The sequence below is a fragment of the Paralichthys olivaceus genome, chromosome 11, assembly GCF_024713975.1.
Source record: "Paralichthys olivaceus isolate ysfri-2021 chromosome 11, ASM2471397v2, whole genome shotgun sequence".
Classification (NCBI taxonomy): domain Eukaryota; kingdom Metazoa; phylum Chordata; class Actinopteri; order Pleuronectiformes; family Paralichthyidae; genus Paralichthys; species Paralichthys olivaceus.
This window is the reverse complement of record NC_091103.1, coordinates 14,873,503-14,893,427: the sequence shown is the minus strand read 5'-3', so window position 1 is coordinate 14,893,427 and position 19,925 is coordinate 14,873,503. Positions and strand designations below refer to the sequence as shown.

At 41.0% G+C, this 19,925-nt stretch overlaps 1 protein-coding gene across 3 annotated transcripts in view; it reads right to left on the bottom strand.

Annotated features, from left to right (window-relative positions):
• Positions 1–1,383: 1,383 nt before the first annotated feature.
• mcamb (melanoma cell adhesion molecule b) overlaps positions 1,384–19,925 on the bottom strand; it is a 43,870-nt gene continuing 25,328 nt past the window's right edge. The window contains exons 3-18 of one of the 3 annotated variants that reach the window (XM_069534543.1): positions 11,010–11,134; positions 10,692–10,923; positions 9,937–10,007; positions 9,767–9,854; positions 9,472–9,651; positions 8,631–8,758; positions 8,299–8,434; positions 8,077–8,192; positions 6,911–7,052; positions 6,572–6,699; positions 5,746–5,887; positions 5,410–5,469; positions 4,028–4,069; positions 3,443–3,566; positions 3,125–3,236; positions 1,384–3,016 (exon numbers count right to left, since the gene is read on the bottom strand). In XM_069534543.1, the coding sequence (XP_069390644.1) occupies positions 3,014–3,016; positions 3,125–3,236; positions 3,443–3,566; positions 4,028–4,069; positions 5,410–5,469; positions 5,746–5,887; positions 6,572–6,699; positions 6,911–7,052; positions 8,077–8,192; positions 8,299–8,434; positions 8,631–8,758; positions 9,472–9,651; positions 9,767–9,854; positions 9,937–10,007; positions 10,692–10,923; positions 11,010–11,134 (1,829 nt within the window). In that variant the 3' untranslated portion in view covers positions 1,384–3,013. The remainder of the gene's footprint in view (positions 3,017–3,124; positions 3,237–3,442; positions 3,567–4,027; positions 4,070–5,409; positions 5,470–5,745; positions 5,888–6,571; positions 6,700–6,910; positions 7,053–8,076; positions 8,193–8,298; positions 8,435–8,630; positions 8,759–9,471; positions 9,652–9,766; positions 9,855–9,936; positions 10,008–10,691; positions 10,924–11,009; positions 11,135–19,925) is intronic. The other 2 variants (XM_069534544.1, XM_069534545.1) reach the window with 2 other exon arrangements.

The following is a 19,925-nucleotide window of genomic DNA, read 5'->3' as shown; positions in this document are numbered from 1 at the left end:
ACTGCAAACAGAATGATGGTCCAGATTTGATGAAACTTTTGTGTTATGTGACAGTGTGTTTTATACTATAATACATATATAAAGAATACAACGGGAAAGTACTTGGACAGACCTGCAGGCAGGTTCAGTTCTTCAGTTCTCTGCTGATGGTCTTGTCTGTCTGAAAATTGCATTTTAAAGACAAAATCAGATTTGGCTTCCCGGCTGGTAGATCTAATCAGCCTCATATCTGAGAGCTGGTTTAATAACCAGATTTAATAAACCTGTATTCTGTACACCAACACACTGCTAAAGGTACGACATCTATTTCCGCAGAAGAGAAACAACAATATGACAGCATCCTGTTACTTACAGGAACAATTTATTTGCGGGTTGGTATTTTCCAAATGTTTCCTATAAAAGTTCTTATTAAATATAGCATAAATATGTATAGGTTCAAATCTATCTCTTTTCAAAATAAATATTTAATTTAAACCCAAATAAATATTCATATTTCACATTTAACATTTAACATTTTTTGCATGCTTGTCTGTAGACACATTTTTAGTTGAGCTAGCCTGTGGTGCATTGACCAAAATTCTATATTAAGCAAACTATCACTGAAGTGAACAAATTCAACAGGGTTGTTCCTCAACCTGTATCCATCCATTCATCCATTCATCTTTTCTTCCATCCATTCTTCCATCCATCCATTCATCCATTCTTCCATCCATTCAACCACTCTTCCATCCATTCAACTATTCTTCCATCCATTCAATCTTCCATCCATCCATTAATTCATTCCTCCATCCATCCATTCATCTTTTCATCCATCAACCCATTAATCCATTCTTCCATCCATCCATTCTTCCATCTATCCATCCATTAATCCCTTCTTCCATTCTTCCATCCATCCATTGATCAATCCAACAATCCATTCATCCATTCTTCCATCCATCCATCCATTCATCCATCTAGTATTATTGCCGTATTACTTTTAAAGGTTGTGGGAGGGCTAGAGCTAATCCCAACTGACATTGGGTGAGGGGTGAGGTACAGCCTGGCCACGTCACAGGTTTATCACAGGGCCGACATTCAAAGACATTCTAATTAATCTAAGCTGCATGTCTTTGGAAGCCAGAGAACCCAACGCACACAGACATGGGGAGAACATGCAAACTCCACACTGAAAGATCCTGTTGAACAAGGATTCGAACCAAGGCCCTGAGGTGACGTACTAGCAACTGCACCCTAGATTCTTCCCATAGTTAGAATCTAATTAGTTCTGACTGAGGAAACTTCCTTGGAAAACTATGAAGAAACCTGGGACAGAAATAAAAAATTAAAACATACAAAAAAAGTAAAATAGAATTTAAACTCAAAAAGACACTTTCTCAGTCCTTCTTTTCAATTAACAGTCAATCTTTATTTGGTATAATTCTCAAAAACTACAAACAGTGGCTTTGTTGGTAAATTGGTTTGAATGCCATCTATGACATTAATTTAAACTCTTAGGCATTAAAAGGCATTTTAACAGATTTCATACATCCACAACAATTTAACAGTGGTAGATCCTAAAAAAACAAAAACAGCAGGAACAGAAAACAGACCAACAGAGAAGAGGAGGGGAGAGTTAGACGGCTGCACGGAGCAGCTTGATTGGTTGCTGTCGTCCAACTTCATTTGCAAATCTGGAGTCACAGTCGTTTCCCCCTCCTCAGTAGTCTTACATGTTATAATGTCACAACATGAAAATACATTTACACAGAGCGCGTGTTGATTTAAAGCATCGCATGTCTGAGGGGGGATCCGTCTGCTTCTCTCTGATCCAACAGATTATTTCATGTTTCAGCCAACACATGAATTCATTCATTCAGTAAACAGAAATGTGTCTTTTTCTGATAATGACGTCGACTTCATGCCGTGAACAATTTTTATCATTGACCAATAATCCTCATCCTTCCTCCTAAAAAAAGAAATAAACACTAAAGTAATAATTTTCATTCACATTAAACAAGACGAGGGTTTCACATTAGAGAAACACAACACAACTGCATGGAGGATAAAATCAAAAAAATCAGTGCACCGAACATTAAATATGACTGTAACTAAATAGAAAATGTGACTGAATTCAAAAACACACATAAAATACAAAACTAGATTGTGAAGGAAAGAAACGATAATGTTAATCCTTGAAAGTCAAATCCTGAACAGATTATTCACCCGTCTTTAAAAATATTTTCTTTAGTACACAGAAAGTGTGAGGTGTAAGCTGTGGATGGAGAAAAATCAGATGTGAACGATATGGGATTAAATTTCCTTAAAGTTTGATTTCAGAGCTAAAAGGCAACATTATTGAGAAAGGCTGGAAATCGCTTATTGAGGGAAACATCCCATAAAATTCAGTGTGCAGACTTGAGCAGAACAGAAAACATAATAAAAGAAAACACAAACAGGAGGACTACAACTACCTAAACTCTCCCTGCACCAGAACAACATAAAACACTATCTGGTCATTTATTTTTGGTTGTTGTTTTTTTTTTTCTATTGTTATTTTAAATAAAGAAATATATACAGAGATTATAATATATACACTTGTGATTGCTTTGCCTGAGGTGATGCTCAGTCACATATAAAAACAGTCCCTGGTCAACTTTGTGCTCTAAATGTTTGTTCTACAGACGATCAGCATTTTATACGACTCGCGCAACCGAGAGCTACGGTCTAAGGTCGGTCTTTTCGTTTAAGGCAGAAGATTTATTTGCAGGATTGTGTCGTTAAAGCTTGAGATGCGTTCCAGGAGAAATGTGTGTGGATGTGACGAAACAGGAAGCAGAAGTTGCAGCTCAGATCAACTGTCGTCCATGTGGATATTGACTGATGGACGACTGAGCTGTTTCCATGATATAACTCTAAGATAAGGAGTTCTGGCAGAAGCTTGAAGGCATCAGCAGGTACGAGCCTGAGAGGGAAGAACAGGAGCAGCAGCTGAAGTCACCTCCTCACTTCTGCACGTCCAGGTGCTCACCACCTTTTACTGCAGAGACAAAGACATAGGAGGGGTGGAGGGGGTTCCATTTAATATGGTTATGGTGTATTCGGCAACAACTTCATCTTTGGCCTAAGCTCGTTCACTTTAACGTACCTGGTCACTGGGAGGTAGCTTTTCTCCGTTGACCCCAAGGAGAATGGCTTCCTCTGTGTTGTCACTTTTCATCTCCACCACGATGTTTTCTTTGTTGGACTTCTCATTGGTGCTGCAAGAACAGGAATATGGTTTAAAAAAAAATCTGGAAACACATGATGCATTATCTCAATGGCCTGTAAATGTGGTAATGAGAAGATATGAGGTGGCTCTGAAGAAAAATAGGAAAAACATGAGATAAGCAGTGTCAGATTAAAAACTGACTTCCTTTTCTAAAACACATCTTTATATAAAACACAGAGTTTTTCTTGCACTCACAGGTCTTGCTTTCCTGATCGGCCACAGATTTTGCCCTTTTTGTAGAGGTAGTAGAGCACACTCCCCAAGATGGCCAGCAGCAGGATGCAGATGATGATGACTGCGATGATCACACCACTGCCCTCTGGTGAAGAAGGAACACAAGCACAACCACAGGGTCACTGACTGTAACAGGAATGAGATGACGGACTGAGGCTGGAGAGTCGGATACAGAAGGATCACACGCTTGGCAGATGATGCAGCATTCCACAGTGTGTCGCAGCAGGAGATGGCATTTCACAGAGTGTGTAAAAAGAGTGCAGCGCAGAGCATCATTCAGGTGACCTAAACCTGGCAACCTAAAGAAAGGAAGGTGCAGGAGGAGTGTAGGAGGAGAGGTGTGTGCTCCTATAACAGCATGACAACATGCACAGGAGGAAGTGAAGATGAACAACTCAATGATGGTTGAATGTTTTGTTCATCGGAAGAGAGAGAGGAGGGAGGGTCTGATGAGAGAAGGGTGCTGTGGAGGAGAAGAAGATGGAAGCTTTTTTGCCTTGGACATCGAGAGGTGCGGGAGAATCTGCAGCAGCGGATCATACAAACCTTTCTTGATTTTCTTTGGTGGGATAGCTGTTGCTGCTTTAACTGAGAAAAAACCACAAGAGCACAGTTATCGGAAGGTGACTGGATGTGTTAGTGAGCACACATACACTCCTGTGATTCTAAGTCAAGGACACTTATTCAGGATATTACATTCCCTAGCCACTTACAATTAAATATGCAATCCTAAATCAGGAGGACTTGAACCTGCGTTGCCTGTGGCAGAGACAATGACTCCACCACTGACCTATTAATCCATGTACAGCTACCCCACACATAGTACCCCACAATCACATTACCAAGGGGGCATTCTGGGTTAGGGGGCCTGTGCAGAGAAGCACATGAGTGACTCTGTGCTGCTAACCTAACCCCCAGAACCTAAACCTAACCCAACCCTTACACTAACCTAACCCCCCAACCCTAAACTACACACTAACCACAACCCTTAACCCTGAGATCAAATCTTTATCCTCAAACAGGCGTTTGAAAAAGTGAGGACCTGCTAAAATCTCCTCACTTTCCCCAAAAGTCCTCACTGTGTAAGGTCTATGCCAAGGTCCTCACAAAGATAGAAGTACAAGTACACACACACATTCACACATTCATCAGAGGTCAGAACTGAACCAACAGATGTTTAATTTGATCTTATCTTTATCTTATTTGTCATTTGAAGCTAAACATCGAGTCTGACTGTGGTCAGTAGCCCAGCAGTCATTTCCCCTGAGCAGCGAGCATCTCTGTTTAATCTCATGTAACTGGTGCTGTGCAAGAAACAACAACACAGAGCAGTTTTCCTCTGAGGGGCCGGATATTTCCTGGCATGACGTACAAGAGAGAGGGGACAGAGAGGCAGAGAGAGAGAGAGAGAGGGAGAGAGAGAGAGAGCACAAGGCAGCAGCAGTAATGGAAGTCAGGAGACTATCTGAGTGCATTTAAAGCATCAGCTGCTTTCTAGAGTCACATTGATCTTGTGTTTGTTTGCGGTTGTGTGCTGTGTATGTATCTGCACGTCCTAAAATACCCATTACTCTAAACGTTCCTCTTTGCAGAAGGTAAACCGTGTCATTTAAAATTCAATTTGGTAAAAAACATCCTCTCACGCAACAAAGTTTGCTTTTTCACATTTAAAAAAATATTTAATCATGTACAAGTAAAAGAAGTAACATCATGCAACTGGACAAGATAAAAAACCTGAATTATGAGTGTGTGCAGATGCAAATAAAAATCTGAATCTAGTGAATTTAAATTTCCCATTGTGGGACATGTTGTTCCACTGAGTGCTATTCTAGTGTTCGAATAGATTTTGAATTGATCTTGTCATTTAGTAAACTTGATTTTCTCTTGAGTAGCGAATCAGGCAGTGCAGACTTGACAGTGGCCCTTACCTGTGGTAGAGGAAATAGAAGTGCTAGTGGTGGTGGTGGCTTGTGTGGTGGTGTGTATAGCTGAAAACAGGTAGAGGCACAGAGGGGAGGACAGTCCCTGTTAACACAGGCTTCACGACAACATGGACAACAACGCTGGTTGAAAGTGACAGGCAACGTGTTTCAGAGTGTGGCCGAGCCAGACGTCTTCAGGCGAAGAGAAAATAAAACAAAGACGTAACAGTGGCTGTACGGGGGAGAGCAGAAGGAAAGAAGGTGGGGGAGACAAGAGAAAGAAACAAACACATATATAAACACAAAGGGCAGCGACAGGAAGGGCAAGCAGCGGGGACTCACTGGCTTTGATGTTGAAGGCCACCGAGTCAGTGCCGTGCTCGTTGGAGGCGTTGCAGAAAACGGTGACGTCAGAGGTGACCTTGACACTGACCACACTCTGAATGCCCTCCTCCGTCTGCTTTAGGGATGTTGGATTGAGGACCTGGTCCAAAAACAGGTCAGTCAGCGGAGAGGGTTCCAGAGAATTCGTAGCATGAGGTGCAGCTCTGACACGTCCTGTCACTGAGGCTGCACCTCACCGCTCTGTTCTCCGGACCAGTCAGAGATTTATTTTGACACAGTAAAAATAATCCACTGAGTTTTGTCAAAATCAGGTCAGTTGGAGTTGTTGAAGAGATCTCTCACATCAGGACTAAGCCTGAGAGCCAGGCTGACGGCTCCGGAAGGCTGTACCTGGACATGGGATGAATGCTAATACTTCCATTCTCACAGTTGAGCTGAGGTTTAGCAGGTTTCATGTTCACCACTTTAGTTTAGCACGTTAAATGGACCATATTTATATAGAGGATTCAAAGGTCTTTACTTTATAAACCACATTCACACATAATTTAATACGGCAGTTCTATGCTGCACCGTTTATCACACACCATTCACCATCAGCACAGCACAAATCAGTGTCTTGCCTAAGGACATTTCTACACACAAAGGAGCTGGAGCTCGAACCACCAACCTTACATACTAACATTTGAATACTGAAAGAAAGAAGGAAAGTATTGGGCAGATAAAAAAATGTTTTATCTAGTACTGGAGGTTCAAAGTGTTTTTTAAGAATTTTTAAGACACTTTGAGGTTTTGTCCAATAATGTGAAGCTTCCCTCTGCTGTACCTTTCCATCAGAGGTTGCCCAGGTGACGTCGGGAGCAGGGAAACCTCTGACGCTGCAGCTGAGGTCGACCGACTTCTCAAAACTCTCTTCTATCTCTGTGTTGTCTGGCCTCATGATCTCTGGTGGGCCTGCAGAGAGAGCAGTGGGAAATAACCTTAAAATGTTTTCCCATGACAGATATAACTATTGCTGCAAACCCACAAACACAACTACACTATATGCATACACATGATACTATACATTTCTTTAAATACTTATACAGTGATTGAAAACAAAGTGAAAATACACAGAAATGCAAAAAAAAAAACAAAACTTAATTTAGTCTGTGATCAGACTCACCTTCGACATTAACATGAAGTGTGCCACTCGTCTCCATTCCCTCGATATCAGGAACAGTCACCATACACACATATGTCCCTGCTGTGTCGAACGTAGCTTCCGCCAGGGTCCAAGTGTGACCCCTTGATATCTCCTTTCCATCCTTCACACACACACACATACATGGGCACAAACAGGTACATTTAACACATGTGCATACAAGCACACAATATCCACTTGATTAGTTTAATTGGATTCATAAATGTACTTTCAAACAATCCCTTTACAAAAGTCTTTTTCAACCTAAAGTGTGATACTTCTGATGTGCAGCATCAGTTACAAAGAATGAGAAGACAATATTCAATGTTCAATATTCAATTTTGTCTGCATGGTAAACTTTCACATTATTGTTTGAAACAAGATTAAATTATTTTATATTATATATATATTGTTGCATTACATTTATGCAAGAGTGTATGCATCTCTTTAATGTTGGGATTGGTGGACGTGAGGTTAACAAAATTTTATATGAACCTAAACTAAAGCACCATAATTTACTGGATAGTTCTACTTTGTATTATTTATATTATGTAAAGTACTCAGTAATGTAATGATTGAAGTAAGTAACTCTTCACTTTATAAAGGTTGTGGGGTAAAAAGTGCAACATTTGCTTCTGTGCTGTCGTGGATCAGAAGTGTAAAGTAGCAGAAAATGAATGTACTTTAAAACTATTTGTATTACTGCAACAGTGCTTGACGTCTGACACAGTAGCAGTAAAAACTACTGGATAGATTTCCACAAAACTTGTTGGAAGGATGAGACTTGGCCCCAGAAAGAACTCATTAAATGTTGATGCAGATCCACACAAAGGGCTGGATCCAGGATTCCTTTATCCCTCTCTTTGACAGTGCGAGGTAGGGCGTTTTTTGACATATTCAGCAATTTCCCGCAAGAGTAACTCATCGTTACTGAAGAGTACTTTGGTAACTGATATCTATGAGTGTGAGATTTAGTGTAGCTTCATTGAATTCAAAGGGACTGTTGAGCCTTGCAAACAGTCATGATTGCACTGTCAGGAGTTGTTAGGATAGAAAGCTTGTCAGGGTCCAAAGCACAAACTGACGCACTACACTGCAAGACAAGGCGTGCGTGTGTGTGTGTGTGAGAGAGAAAGAGAGAGAGACACCTTAAACCAGGCAGTGTGTGTCTGGAGAGAGGAGAGGGCATTGCAGGTGGCCGTCAGATTCTTTCCATGGGCCACCACAACAGTGTCTTTGGGAAACACCACAGCAGGATCGAGAACTACACACACAGCAAAAAGAAAGGAGTGATGAAACAAATCATTCAAACTGGGCACGATGCAGACTGCTGATGAAGCATATTTGTTGTCATGGTGCAGGTTCCTCACAGTTGACCGTCACACTGGTATTTCCGGAGATCAAATCATAGGTTTCCATGTCCTCAGAGGTACACTCGTAAACTCCACTGTTCAGACGGGTCACGTTGTTCACCACCAACATATTGGCCTCGACAGGGCGATGGACCTACAAAAAGCCATTGTAATCTGATCAACACATAAACATACCATTTAACAAGAGGTCCAAGAGTGCGTCCACCCACTGAGGAAGATGATACAATACAATTGAAAGCTCCAGAGCAGCTACTAATGGATCCTGTGATGAAACACACAAAGTGGGACTAAGTTTCGGGAAAAATGTGTCGTAAAGTGTTTGTTCTTACGTCGCCATGGATGATTGTTAAGACTGATGGAGCATTCCCGTTGCCGTGGCAGTGAAGCTCGATCGAGTCCCCTTCTTTTATTTTGCCCTTTGGTGACTCCACCCACACACTAATGGCTGTGGAGGGGTCTGAAACAGAGAGAGAGGAATTCAGCATCAGGGCACAAACTTCATTTTGACGCTGGTAAATTGTGACGGATAAATGATCCAAGTGAATCTCAAGCTGCAGTGTCCTTCAGCAAACACATGTTGGAGAGTGAGAGTCAGTGGACAGAGGGATGGACCTGAAAGGGACATCCTGAACCGGAACATGGAGTCATAGTGAAACTTGGCTGACAGGTAAAAAAAGAAGAGATTTACTCCAAGAGGTGTATTTTGTTTTATTTGGGTTAACCCTAGCCCCCTGCCATAACCAGTCAGTAGCGAGTCATTCATCAGCCCCTCCAATATGTAATGGGCAACGTTTTTAATTCTCCATTAAAGGCGTCTAAATCATGTATTTTTTTTAGTTTTAGAAGTTTTCCAGACTCTCTGCATGTCTTGTAAAACAGAACTGAACCACTTGAATTGCATCCATACCTCAGATAAAATGCAAAAAATTGGAATTGGTTAATAACAAATTCTCTTTAAACACTTGTGCATGTCTCTTTATAATGAATCGGTTGATTAAATATGTTTTCACATTCTGCCTGATGTCCCAACTCTCAATCACACCTACAAAGTTCTGACTGTTTAGTTATTTCTTTATTTAGTTGCTTCATTAGATCCAGTTAAGGGAAACAATCAACAATCAATAATATTTCACTACTTTGTAAGCTTTTAAATAACTGTGTGAAACTCACAGTATACTGTGATGTTGATTTTGTCTGTTTCTCTCATCCTGGTTCCTCCAGGAACCAAGAAGTTGACCTCGCAGTAGAACTTAGCGTCCTTGTCCTCCTTGCTCACCCGCAGCCTCAGCTCACTCAACACTGAGACCAGACTATTGGACTCAGTGGTGATTGTGGACGTCACTTTCACCACTGGAGGACAAAACCCACATGAGATGAGGAGAAAGAGAGGGAGATACATGAAGCCAGATGAAGCACAGTCAAATGAGAGAAATGCATCAGAGATGCTGATGTTGATCTGTCTCACCGTCCAGATCATTGCGCAGGGGAGTGTTATCCCTGTACCAAGTGAGGTTCGGCTTGGGGTAGCCGTTCTTGACTTCGCAGAGCCCAATCTGTGGAAGAGGAGAGGTGACAGAGTGAGAGAAGAACACACTCAGAGAAGGAAACAGTCGTCACAATGTGAAGCTTGTTTACCTTGGACATGCTGCCAGAGTTGACTGAGAATGCTGTTGGTTCAGCCTTGATCGTAGGATAGTCTGGTGTTACTGCACAGGAATTAAAAATTGATTTAAAAAACAATGACAAAAAGGTTTGTGTGCTCAGTTTAGAAACACTTTCACACTGTTTAAACATCTTCATTAAAATCATGTAAAAATGTTTTAAAATGTCTTTTGCTGATGGGTGTCACTGCAATGATAAGTGAAATGACATAGTTGATGTCGGTTAACATGCAAGTAGTGGAAGGAGACTGATGGAGAGATGGAGAAGAAGATAGAAACTCTTGAAATACAACATCTAGAAGTTAGTTTAAGAAAGAAAAATCAGATGATGGAAAAGATGAAAGCAGTTGAAGTGTCAGTCGTAACTCATTGACTGTATCTAAAAATGGACAACATGACAGCTCTCCAGAAGTAATGCCAAAGCGTCTTGATATCCCCTGGTGGCTGGCTGCAGTATAAGTCATAAAACTGCCTCCTCCATGTTGGTGGATAGGACTTCTCATTTTAGATAATAGGACGGAGATGATGGTGAATATCTCTTCTATGTTTGAAGGTCTTCTGCACAATTGAAGTTACCAACTACCAGTAGATGTTAGCAGGTGTTAGTGGCCACCAGCATATTTTGGTTTCATAAAATATGAAGTGCTTTTGCTGAGCTGGTCACACTTATCATATATCTTTCAGAAATCATCTGTGTCCTACATCCTGAGCCATGAATCTGAATCTTACCAAACACCTTCAGCTTTGTACTTCCCTCCCCACTTCCGTCTGTTAGAGTATTGATGGAACAGATAAATTCCAGTTCGTCCTCCAGCTGCACATTGTTGATGGTCAGCACCACTTCTTTATTGGCCCCGGTGCCGTTCAAATTGATGCGGTCCGTGAACGCCGTGCCTTGATCTATGACCTCCATGGTGGAGTCCTGGTAGGAGATTTTCTGCCTCCCTCCCAGTCGTTTCGACTACAGGTCAGAGGATGAGCAAATCAAACTCCACATGTACAGAAACATCATAGTTGTACGTGTGCATCAGGCGTCATGAAACTCACGTGGAACCACATTATGGTCATGCCGCCGATGCCCTCGTCTGATGTGAACATGCAGGTGATCCGAGCTGTGTCTCCCCTGAACACCTCCACTCTGTCCTCCATGCTCACCTGCACTGTGGCCCATGCTGAAAGACAGACACAGAGGAGGGTGGTTGTTGAGTGCGCCTCTTCAACATGTTTTAATCGATCATCAGCATTTCTTCAAAACTAAGAAAATTGACAGATTTTTTTTTAACCAAAAACAAAGGTAGGTTTTCAATGTATCCCTCAAACGTTTTTTGAGATTATAATAATAGTCTTCAATTCTCTGAGTGGGCAATTCTCTGGCGTTGGAGCTGCCAACATCCTTTTATTATAAAAAGCAAAAAGTGACTCAAAACAAACGGAGGATAATGTGAAGTTATTCGTTTGTTATATGTAGTCATTTGAGGATAGTCATGATTCAAAGAAATTCATGATTGAATCACAAAATCAATGCTTGTAATGATATCAGAAGATCAACCTTACATCTGTGTTAAAATGAGGATAAGTATCTGGATTTTTAAAAAGATTGTGCAAGAAACTGTGTTTATGTTAAAGCACCACACAGACTTGGAGGAAATCGCCTCTTAAGTGGAGAAGGACTTGTTTGGTAGTGGTCAATTGTGAGGATATTGTTACAGCTGCAAGATATTCAAAGAGGTTCTGTAGTTTCTCAAGAAACAATGAAAAGGAGAAGAATTTTTTTTTTTTTCTCGAAATATTATGCATTTTGTTTCCACTAAATTATAACTTTATTCTCGCAAAATTCTTTCTCCGATCTGGCCATAATGCTAATACTATATTTGTTATGTACACTGGTCTGGGAAGAGAAAAAGTATAATTATTTTTTTTCTTTTAGTAGTAGTAACCATGTATAGACAGAGATGTTTTACAGTTAAAAAACACATTTTGTCATTGGTCAAACTAGTTCTTCTAATCTATCCAGTATTACATTCCCATACATGATATGTCGTCCTGATAGATCAAGACTTAATGCCGATAAAGCTTCATTTAACTCATCCTTAAATGGACAATAGGACAGAACCTGAGGATGACAACCTTTGTCAAATGATCGTCATCCAAAGAAACACACAACTTCTGCATATACACCGTGTTGACACAAACCCAAAGGAGGCATGGAAGCAAAGAAGAGAGAAGAGAGTCATAGTGGGTCAAAGGAGAAGAGAGATGCTATGTAAGGAATGAGAGCCCACCCATGTCCACATTAATGTGCTGCATTCCAACATGTCACCCTCTCACAGGAAGAAAGGCTCAATTTACAGTCTGCATAGTAGCTCCACTGTTCCTTCTTTATGTGTCTCTGACTGGTTTTCCCCTTCAACGGTCTCTGGCCATGACGCATCCTATAGTCTATAGGACGGACTCCCAGTCACGCGTTACATTGCAGTGTTTCAGAAGATGCGTGAGATGCAAACCAGAGCTGTAGCCTGGAGGTATCGGTCAGGTTTGATTGAGCGTTTTCTGTCTTTTCTGGTGAACGTAGCTTCTCTCGAGGAAGAGAAAGAAGCTATGTTGGGACATTTCTGAGTTTATATCAAGCGCTGCACAAGAACATTTGAGGTGTCTGTGTGTGAATTCATTAATTTTAACATCCACTTCCATTAAAAAGATGAATTAGTCTAAATAAACCTGAACAGGAGTTATCACAAATCCATTTAGTCATGTATTCTACATCATGTGTATGTTAAAAGCTGATTATTTTCAAGAGATTGAAGGTTCATCCATGTCGTTGTATGATTTGGTCGAAATGCCTGGATAAAGCAAGATGAAAGGTGGCTAGTGGACGACAACTTAAAGTTCTTTAGGCAATATAAAGGACTTCCTTGTGTTTCTGTTCTATATTTCAGCACTTAAGTGGCATTATAATAACAGGTGCCAGAATATTACTTAAAACTAAACCTGGGAAATTTGTGCATTAAACTTTTGCCATTTCATCTGCCATTTTTAAAGTACTATTGAAATGTTCTTATTCTACTTCTAAAAACAAAACAATCTATTGAAATCAAATGTTTGATTAAAAAGACAGTTTTATATTATGTGTGATTATGATTGGTACTGTAGATTTACAGTTAGTCGCATACATTTTCTCAGTTTTTCTAACCTAAGTGTATTTAAGCATTGTTATGGCACTATATAAATAAAAGGTTTAATTTAATTGTTAGTAATTGTTTCATTGTGTCATTCAGAAAAACGACCAGATGTGTAGTAATGTGTTTAAATGAATTTAACACCAGAACAGCAGCCTCCTGATGAGCTCATCAACCAGACATACTATTTTATTGCATCTTCATCTGCTCAGATGATGATGAAGATGATACTGCTGTCTCTCAAACTCAACCTCTGCTGCATGTTGACCTGTAAGTCACCCTCTTCTTCACTGGTTTGATTCTGTCATCCCATCCAAACTCCCTCCCTGCCTCTCTCCCCCTGCCTCTCTCCCCTGCCTCTCTCCCCTGCCTCTGCTGTGTGTTGCTGTTTAGCCCTGGCTAATGGAGCTGGACGGATGCTTTCCTGTTAAAGAAATCCAATTAGTTCCTCTAACATAGACGTTTTCTGGCCATTAGCGATGGAAGGACACCGCTGACTCACTAGCAGAATGCCACCCCTCCCCCTGCCGCTGCCTGAAGGTTTACCTACTCTAAGGAGTGAGATTCAGATGGACACAAGCCGGACGAGAGTCAGATAATACTTTGCAGCTCAAACCGAATGTTTCACAAACTCTCTCCTCGAGCTGCTGGAGTCAATTTGCTCATGGGAACCTCAATCAAATCTCATTAGAAATGTGATCATCTCCATAGTGCATCAGTCAGAGACGCTGGCACTCCAAGGCCTCCGATCGATCCCCTCTGATGATGATAGTGCAAAGTCCATTCACGTCGGATAATAGTCCTCAATCAGCATGACAGAAGATATACTGAGCATGGCCTCCAAACGGCTGAGAAAACTGGGCTCTCCAGTTTTATGAGCTCCACTCAGCAAACAAAGTGAGAGTGTGTGTGTTTGACCATGAGACAACAATTTCACATACAAAGTGTTTGGTTTCCACGAGAGAGAGAGCGAGAAATCCACTCTTTAGTAAATATCTGCTTCTAAGAGAGGAGAGGAAAGGAGAACTAGTGAAAAAAATTCCCATCACAACTTCCTGAAGCCCAACCTGGTTTTTCAAATGCTTCTTTTGTCCAACCAACAGTTCAAAACCTTCAAAATCCTCTTCTGAGAGAGAAGAAAACCTTAACACGACTTAAGAAATAAAATAAATTAAAACTACTTACTTACTCTACTTTGGTCAACACAAAGATTCCCACATGACAGGAAGAGTAAAATGCTTATTTCAAGAACAGCCCTGCTTTATATTCCCTCAGAGAAAAAAATTAAAGTGATATCTTCTTTGATTTACGAGGCTAATTGAATTTTGTGACACACAAAAAAAACACATGCACATCTCACTTGGTGCTGATCATCAAAGTTCAAAGAGGCTGCAGGTGATCTCGGTTCAGCTGTTCCCCCGAGAACAAAGCTCATCCCACAAATAGGGTGGATTGTATTCAGAGGCAGGACTAAATTAGGTGCACTTACAGATAAGAGGATAAAAGAATCCCCAAAACCCAAGGAGAGCAGAGGCAGATAGGATAAGATCATCTCAGGGGGGAAGTCGTATCAAAGACAGTGTGTATCCTGACAATAGGCTCTGATTTCATTGTAGACAAAACAATCAGTTTGAGTCTGAGAGAGATGATAACAAAGCTTCCTGCCAGAATCTGAGCTTCTGCAGCTGTTGATCCACACCAATATATTAAATCTCTTCTCTCACACACACGGTGTAAAACTATTGTCAGGTGATCGGCAGACGTTCTGAAAGCAGGATAACTTATTTTTAGACGTTTATGAGCATATATTTTCAACAGATGGCTCAGTCCGCCCTCTGACAGGTACAGTAGATGGATGAGATGAGCCATATGTTTGTTCAAAGGCTGGAATCTGCTTTGACTTTTAAACTGTGAAAGATTAATTGAAGAGCTGCAGTCGACCTCCCTCTCCCTCCCCCGCCCTGCCTATACCACAGATGGTGATGGGTGGGCGAGGACGTCTATACCTCCAGCACATGAACTGGCATTCAAACCAGATAAGCGTCATGTGAACTGTTTGACATCTCATTGGATGACAGAATGGTGGCTCAAGTGCACAGCATGGTCCCATCATTGAAAAGCTATAAATATCCTTTCTTCCTTCCTTCCTTCCTTCCTTCCTTCCTCCTACTTGCTTTGGTCCTGACTTACTTACTGATAAAATATTCCTTTTTCATGAACCACTAACCCTTCAGGTTTATTATAATAGATGTGCTACATTAGATCATTAGTTCTGTTAAAAAAAACACTTGCAGTTGCAGATTAGTATAGAAACTTCATTTCTAGGAAACGGGGTTGCAACAAGAACAAAAGCAAGCAGCCCCAAGGGAGTTTAATGTTCAATACACCACACAATGCTAATAGGATACTGACTGGGTTGTGCTACAGGAAAGGTAATTACAGCAGGAAGTATCCCCTCTCAGAAAATTCCATAGCAGTATGGCTTTTAGACAAAGAAACAGCCTGTCTGCACACTTGACATTCTGACCTTAGGATTGGGCGATAAAGGAAAAGCTTATGGAATGTATGACATGACAGGGTTTCACCTTCAGTCGAAAAGGAAATACCGAAAATATATCATGAAAATCTTTTGATTGGATAACATTTTTATCGGAGATGTTCCAATACCCTTAAAAACTCGAAACTGAAGGCTCGCATAGATATCACTTCTTTTTCACTGCTCTAAAAATAGTACTTGCCAGTGGCAGTACAGCCAAACTGCTGTTTTGGAGCGACAAAGGAGCAGTGATTTCTGGGAAGATATAATCATAATTTTATCTGGGTGGAACTAATATACATTTAAGACCAAGTATCAGATCGGTATATATATATTTACATACTCGCTGATGCATGTCCAAGCATTTTTAGCAGCCTCAGAGCCATTTGCGATGCTGATATCGGTATCAGAACATCTCTAATGTTCATGTGACCTGATGGTGGCGCTAGAGGAAAGGTCACAAGGTCACCAAAATCACATCCACTGTTCACCAGCTGTCAGACAGACCAACATCAGTTTCCTTAAGTCCTGCTGCTGGTGAGGAAGAAGGCACTTTATCAAATCAAAGCTGAGATCAAAGCAGCAGCAGTGACTGACAGGATGATCACTGAGGTCAAAGGGAAGCAGACACACACACACACACACACACACACACACACACACAAGTCCATCTGTCTCACACACGCACCGTGGGGTATCTAAACTGTCTCTAACTCATACATATCAGGGGGAACGTGAATATTGGCCTGAACTAGAGATCCCACAAATGTCTCAGAGCACAATTAAAACATGACGCACGTCCCCACACTAGTGCATTTCATTCATTATTTCCCAGACAGTTGTTTTGGTGACACGGCAGCAGACACTCTGCTCTCTAAAGGTAACTATGTGGTCCACAATCCATTAGTCTCAAAGAGAGAGTGCACAGTTTTGTTTTCATTACAAGCGTCCTATAATCTGTTTCCGCAATATTTTAAGGCTCCATATTAATATTTACATACCAAGGACCTCCTCCCATTGAATCCAACTCATGTTTGAATTACATCTGGTGTGTTCCCTCCCAAAGAAAGAAAAAGTTGAGAGCCTGTTGAACTTAGACATGAAAGAGGACAAGAATATTGTATTAAAAGATGACAACAATCAAGACGGCAGAGCTAACATTTTTAGAAAGTGAGGACATTTTGACCAGTCCTCACTTTTACAATGGGTTGTTTTTGAGGGTTAAGACTTGGTTTCAGGGTTAGAATTTAGTTAAGATTAGGCATTTAGTTTGGATGGGTAGGGTAAGGGGCTAGGGGGTGTGTGTGTGTGTGTTTGTGTGTGTGTGTGTGTGTGTGTGTGTTTGTGTGAAGATGACCACAGTGTACATTAGCAGCTGGAACCAAGTCACATACTTTCATCCAGACTCTGAGATGACAGCTCGGGGACATGTTTCCAGACCTGTCACATCTAAGAATAACAGTGGCCTATCAAGCTTGTTTGCTTACATGATACAGCAGAATTACAGTGCACTGACCCGACTGGCACCAGAAATAGCATCGCTACTTCAGGACAGGGTGAGACAGAGAGAAAGGGAGCATGAGAAAAACTGTGCCTCTGTCAGGCTGCTCTTTGTATGCGTGTAAATGGGCCTGAGAAAAGTGGATTGAGAGTTTACGGTGAGAAAACAGACAAAAGAAAAACAAGAGAACAGTCAGAGGAAAATATTACACGGTAGAGGAGAAATCAATGTGGCAGATATGTGTTTATAAATTTGTTTCTCCGACGGCTGGTGGGGCCTCTGACAAATTTTCAAGCTAATCCCTCAATGGAACACTTACAGAGAGAAGGCAACTTTATCAAGCTGAAAATAGTAACTCTCGTGTGGTGAGAGGAGAAACACACGGGGTTCTAAATGCCAAAAAGAAATCCCTGACTTCCCACTGTCATTAGCTTCTGACAGGCTGCAGGATGTGAGCTTTATTAAAGTCAGGTCACACACAGAAGCCTGCATTTGACAGGCTGTGTTTATTCCACTCAGCAGCTCTTGGATAAATACCAGACATTTGCATAGAAAACGTCTAAATGTGTAGCAGTTATTGTCTTAGGACCATTAAATTATGAGCTTTTAAATATCCCTTTATGAAGCTAATTAGTGTTTTTATTGTGAAAGAATCCCTTTATTAGTGGTCTTACTATTAAGCAGCATTAAGCCTGAGTTCAAACTTTAAACTAGCTTTAACCTGACACACTCCAGAGTCCCCAGGACAAAAAAAGACCACAAACAGCTCTGAATGCATGAGATTCTTTATTTTATTTTTCTTGATATTCTAATAATGCATTAAACATTATATTAAATGTGCAAGTTTGCTTTGTCAATATCTTGTTGGTTTATTCCAGAGCCCATACATCTTACATGATGTGTATTAAAATAATCAATTAAATTAGGGCTTTGGGTTGCCTTTCCCTTTTTCTCTAATTCTGTTTTCAGACAAGTTCTGATATTTTCCAGTATGTGAGATGTAACTCTCCCTTGCACAATGTCCGAAAAAACTGACAAATATCTAAGGATGAAAAAGAGGAGCCATACATGTAGAGGATGCTGGCAGAGATGTTAATTTGGAAAAAGCCACAAGAACCTTTGCTGGTGTCAATGTGCTGGAAACAAAAATACATGATTTCCATGGTGGAATTCATACCTGAACACTGCTTAACTGTCCTCTCTCCAAAACCTGCCTCAAGCTGCACATTTAATGTGTTGCAGGTTCAATTTAGAGCTTGAAGCACATCTGTCCATGTCATGTAAGTCCTATGAAGTCCTACTTCTATGTCAAACGTCCAGGATGACTGAGACGACGCAGACCCTCCCCTCTTTCACAGATCCAGTTGCTGGAACACAAGCCCCTCTCACTTTTGGTCAACTCAGCTTGGCTAAATGGTGCAGAGGAATGTTATGAGAAGCTCTTGAAAACGTGGACACTAAAGGTTTTGACACACGTTCATCAATCCCATTAACCCTGTGACGCACCCCGAGGCATTTTAACACAGACACACAACACAGGACTCTGAAATTGGCACACAGGAAGAAATTGTTTCTCAGGGACTCATGAATCCCCTGGAACCACAGACACATCATTTCTCCATCAACATGCAGTTTTTAACACCACAATTACGTCACTCAAAAAAATAGAATGACACATTTTTCTGCAACAGATACATGAGTCGCTGTTATTTTCCATGAAGATTTTGTTATGCCAATGTCAAATTTATATTTTATATATATATTGTAATTCAGCACGTGATGTCCAACACCAGGCTCTTATCACCAGTGTTTTCCTCTTTCGTCTTCGGATTCATGCTTTTTATGTTGTTTGCCTGCTTTAGATGTTACCAGAGACTAAACTTCCATTTATTAAAGAACACTATTAAAATGATTTAGGTTACATAGAGAGGAGAAATGTATAAAACTACTCTCGTCGCAGTGACCTTGTTTGGGTGGATGGCTCCATTCCCACAATGTTGGCTGCACACAGTAATTCTCCTGAAGAAGAGAGGACTGGCCGACAGCCTCAAACAGATATGGCCTCTAGAAACTGGACTCCGAGGGAATGACAGAGTTGAAGGTGTGTTTAGTAAAGAGATTAGAAAAACAAATGTAGTACTACACAGTACTGCATCACACAGACTAACAAGGCCTCACTGTGGCTAATTTGGAGATTACGTGCAGACGCACCCAACAATCAATCAAATGGTTGAAGAGAAGGTATGGATTGAATAAGTGAGAGAAAGTGAGCTATATGCTATTTGTTATGGTGAAAAATACAAATCAATATGTGATAGTGTTTGCATTATGGCGAACTGCCACAATCATCAGCTGATTAGTCTGTGTCAGTGAAGCCCAGGACACATTTGTGTTCTCCCTGCTGTGGCAACGTGGAACCCGGGAGGATCTAACGTGCATCCTGCTTGCGCTTACGCCAGTATTAGATCCATCCACTGATCAGACCAGGTCTGAACTGAACCAAAGAAACCTGCCAGTAGTTGACCTTGTTGACTGGCATGTTGCATTGCAGCAGAGATCTGGCTAAACTCTGTTGCTGCCAAGCGACCCTACATTGTTAAGCTAGAGGCCCCTGGAGTGGCATCCATTCATTTAAATGGGAGGTCTGTGTTTCTCCATTCAGGGCAAAAGACAGTTTCTATAAGACATTGTGCATTGGACATGTTTTAAATATTAGGTTTTGGCAAAGGGGGTGTAAGATACAACGTGGG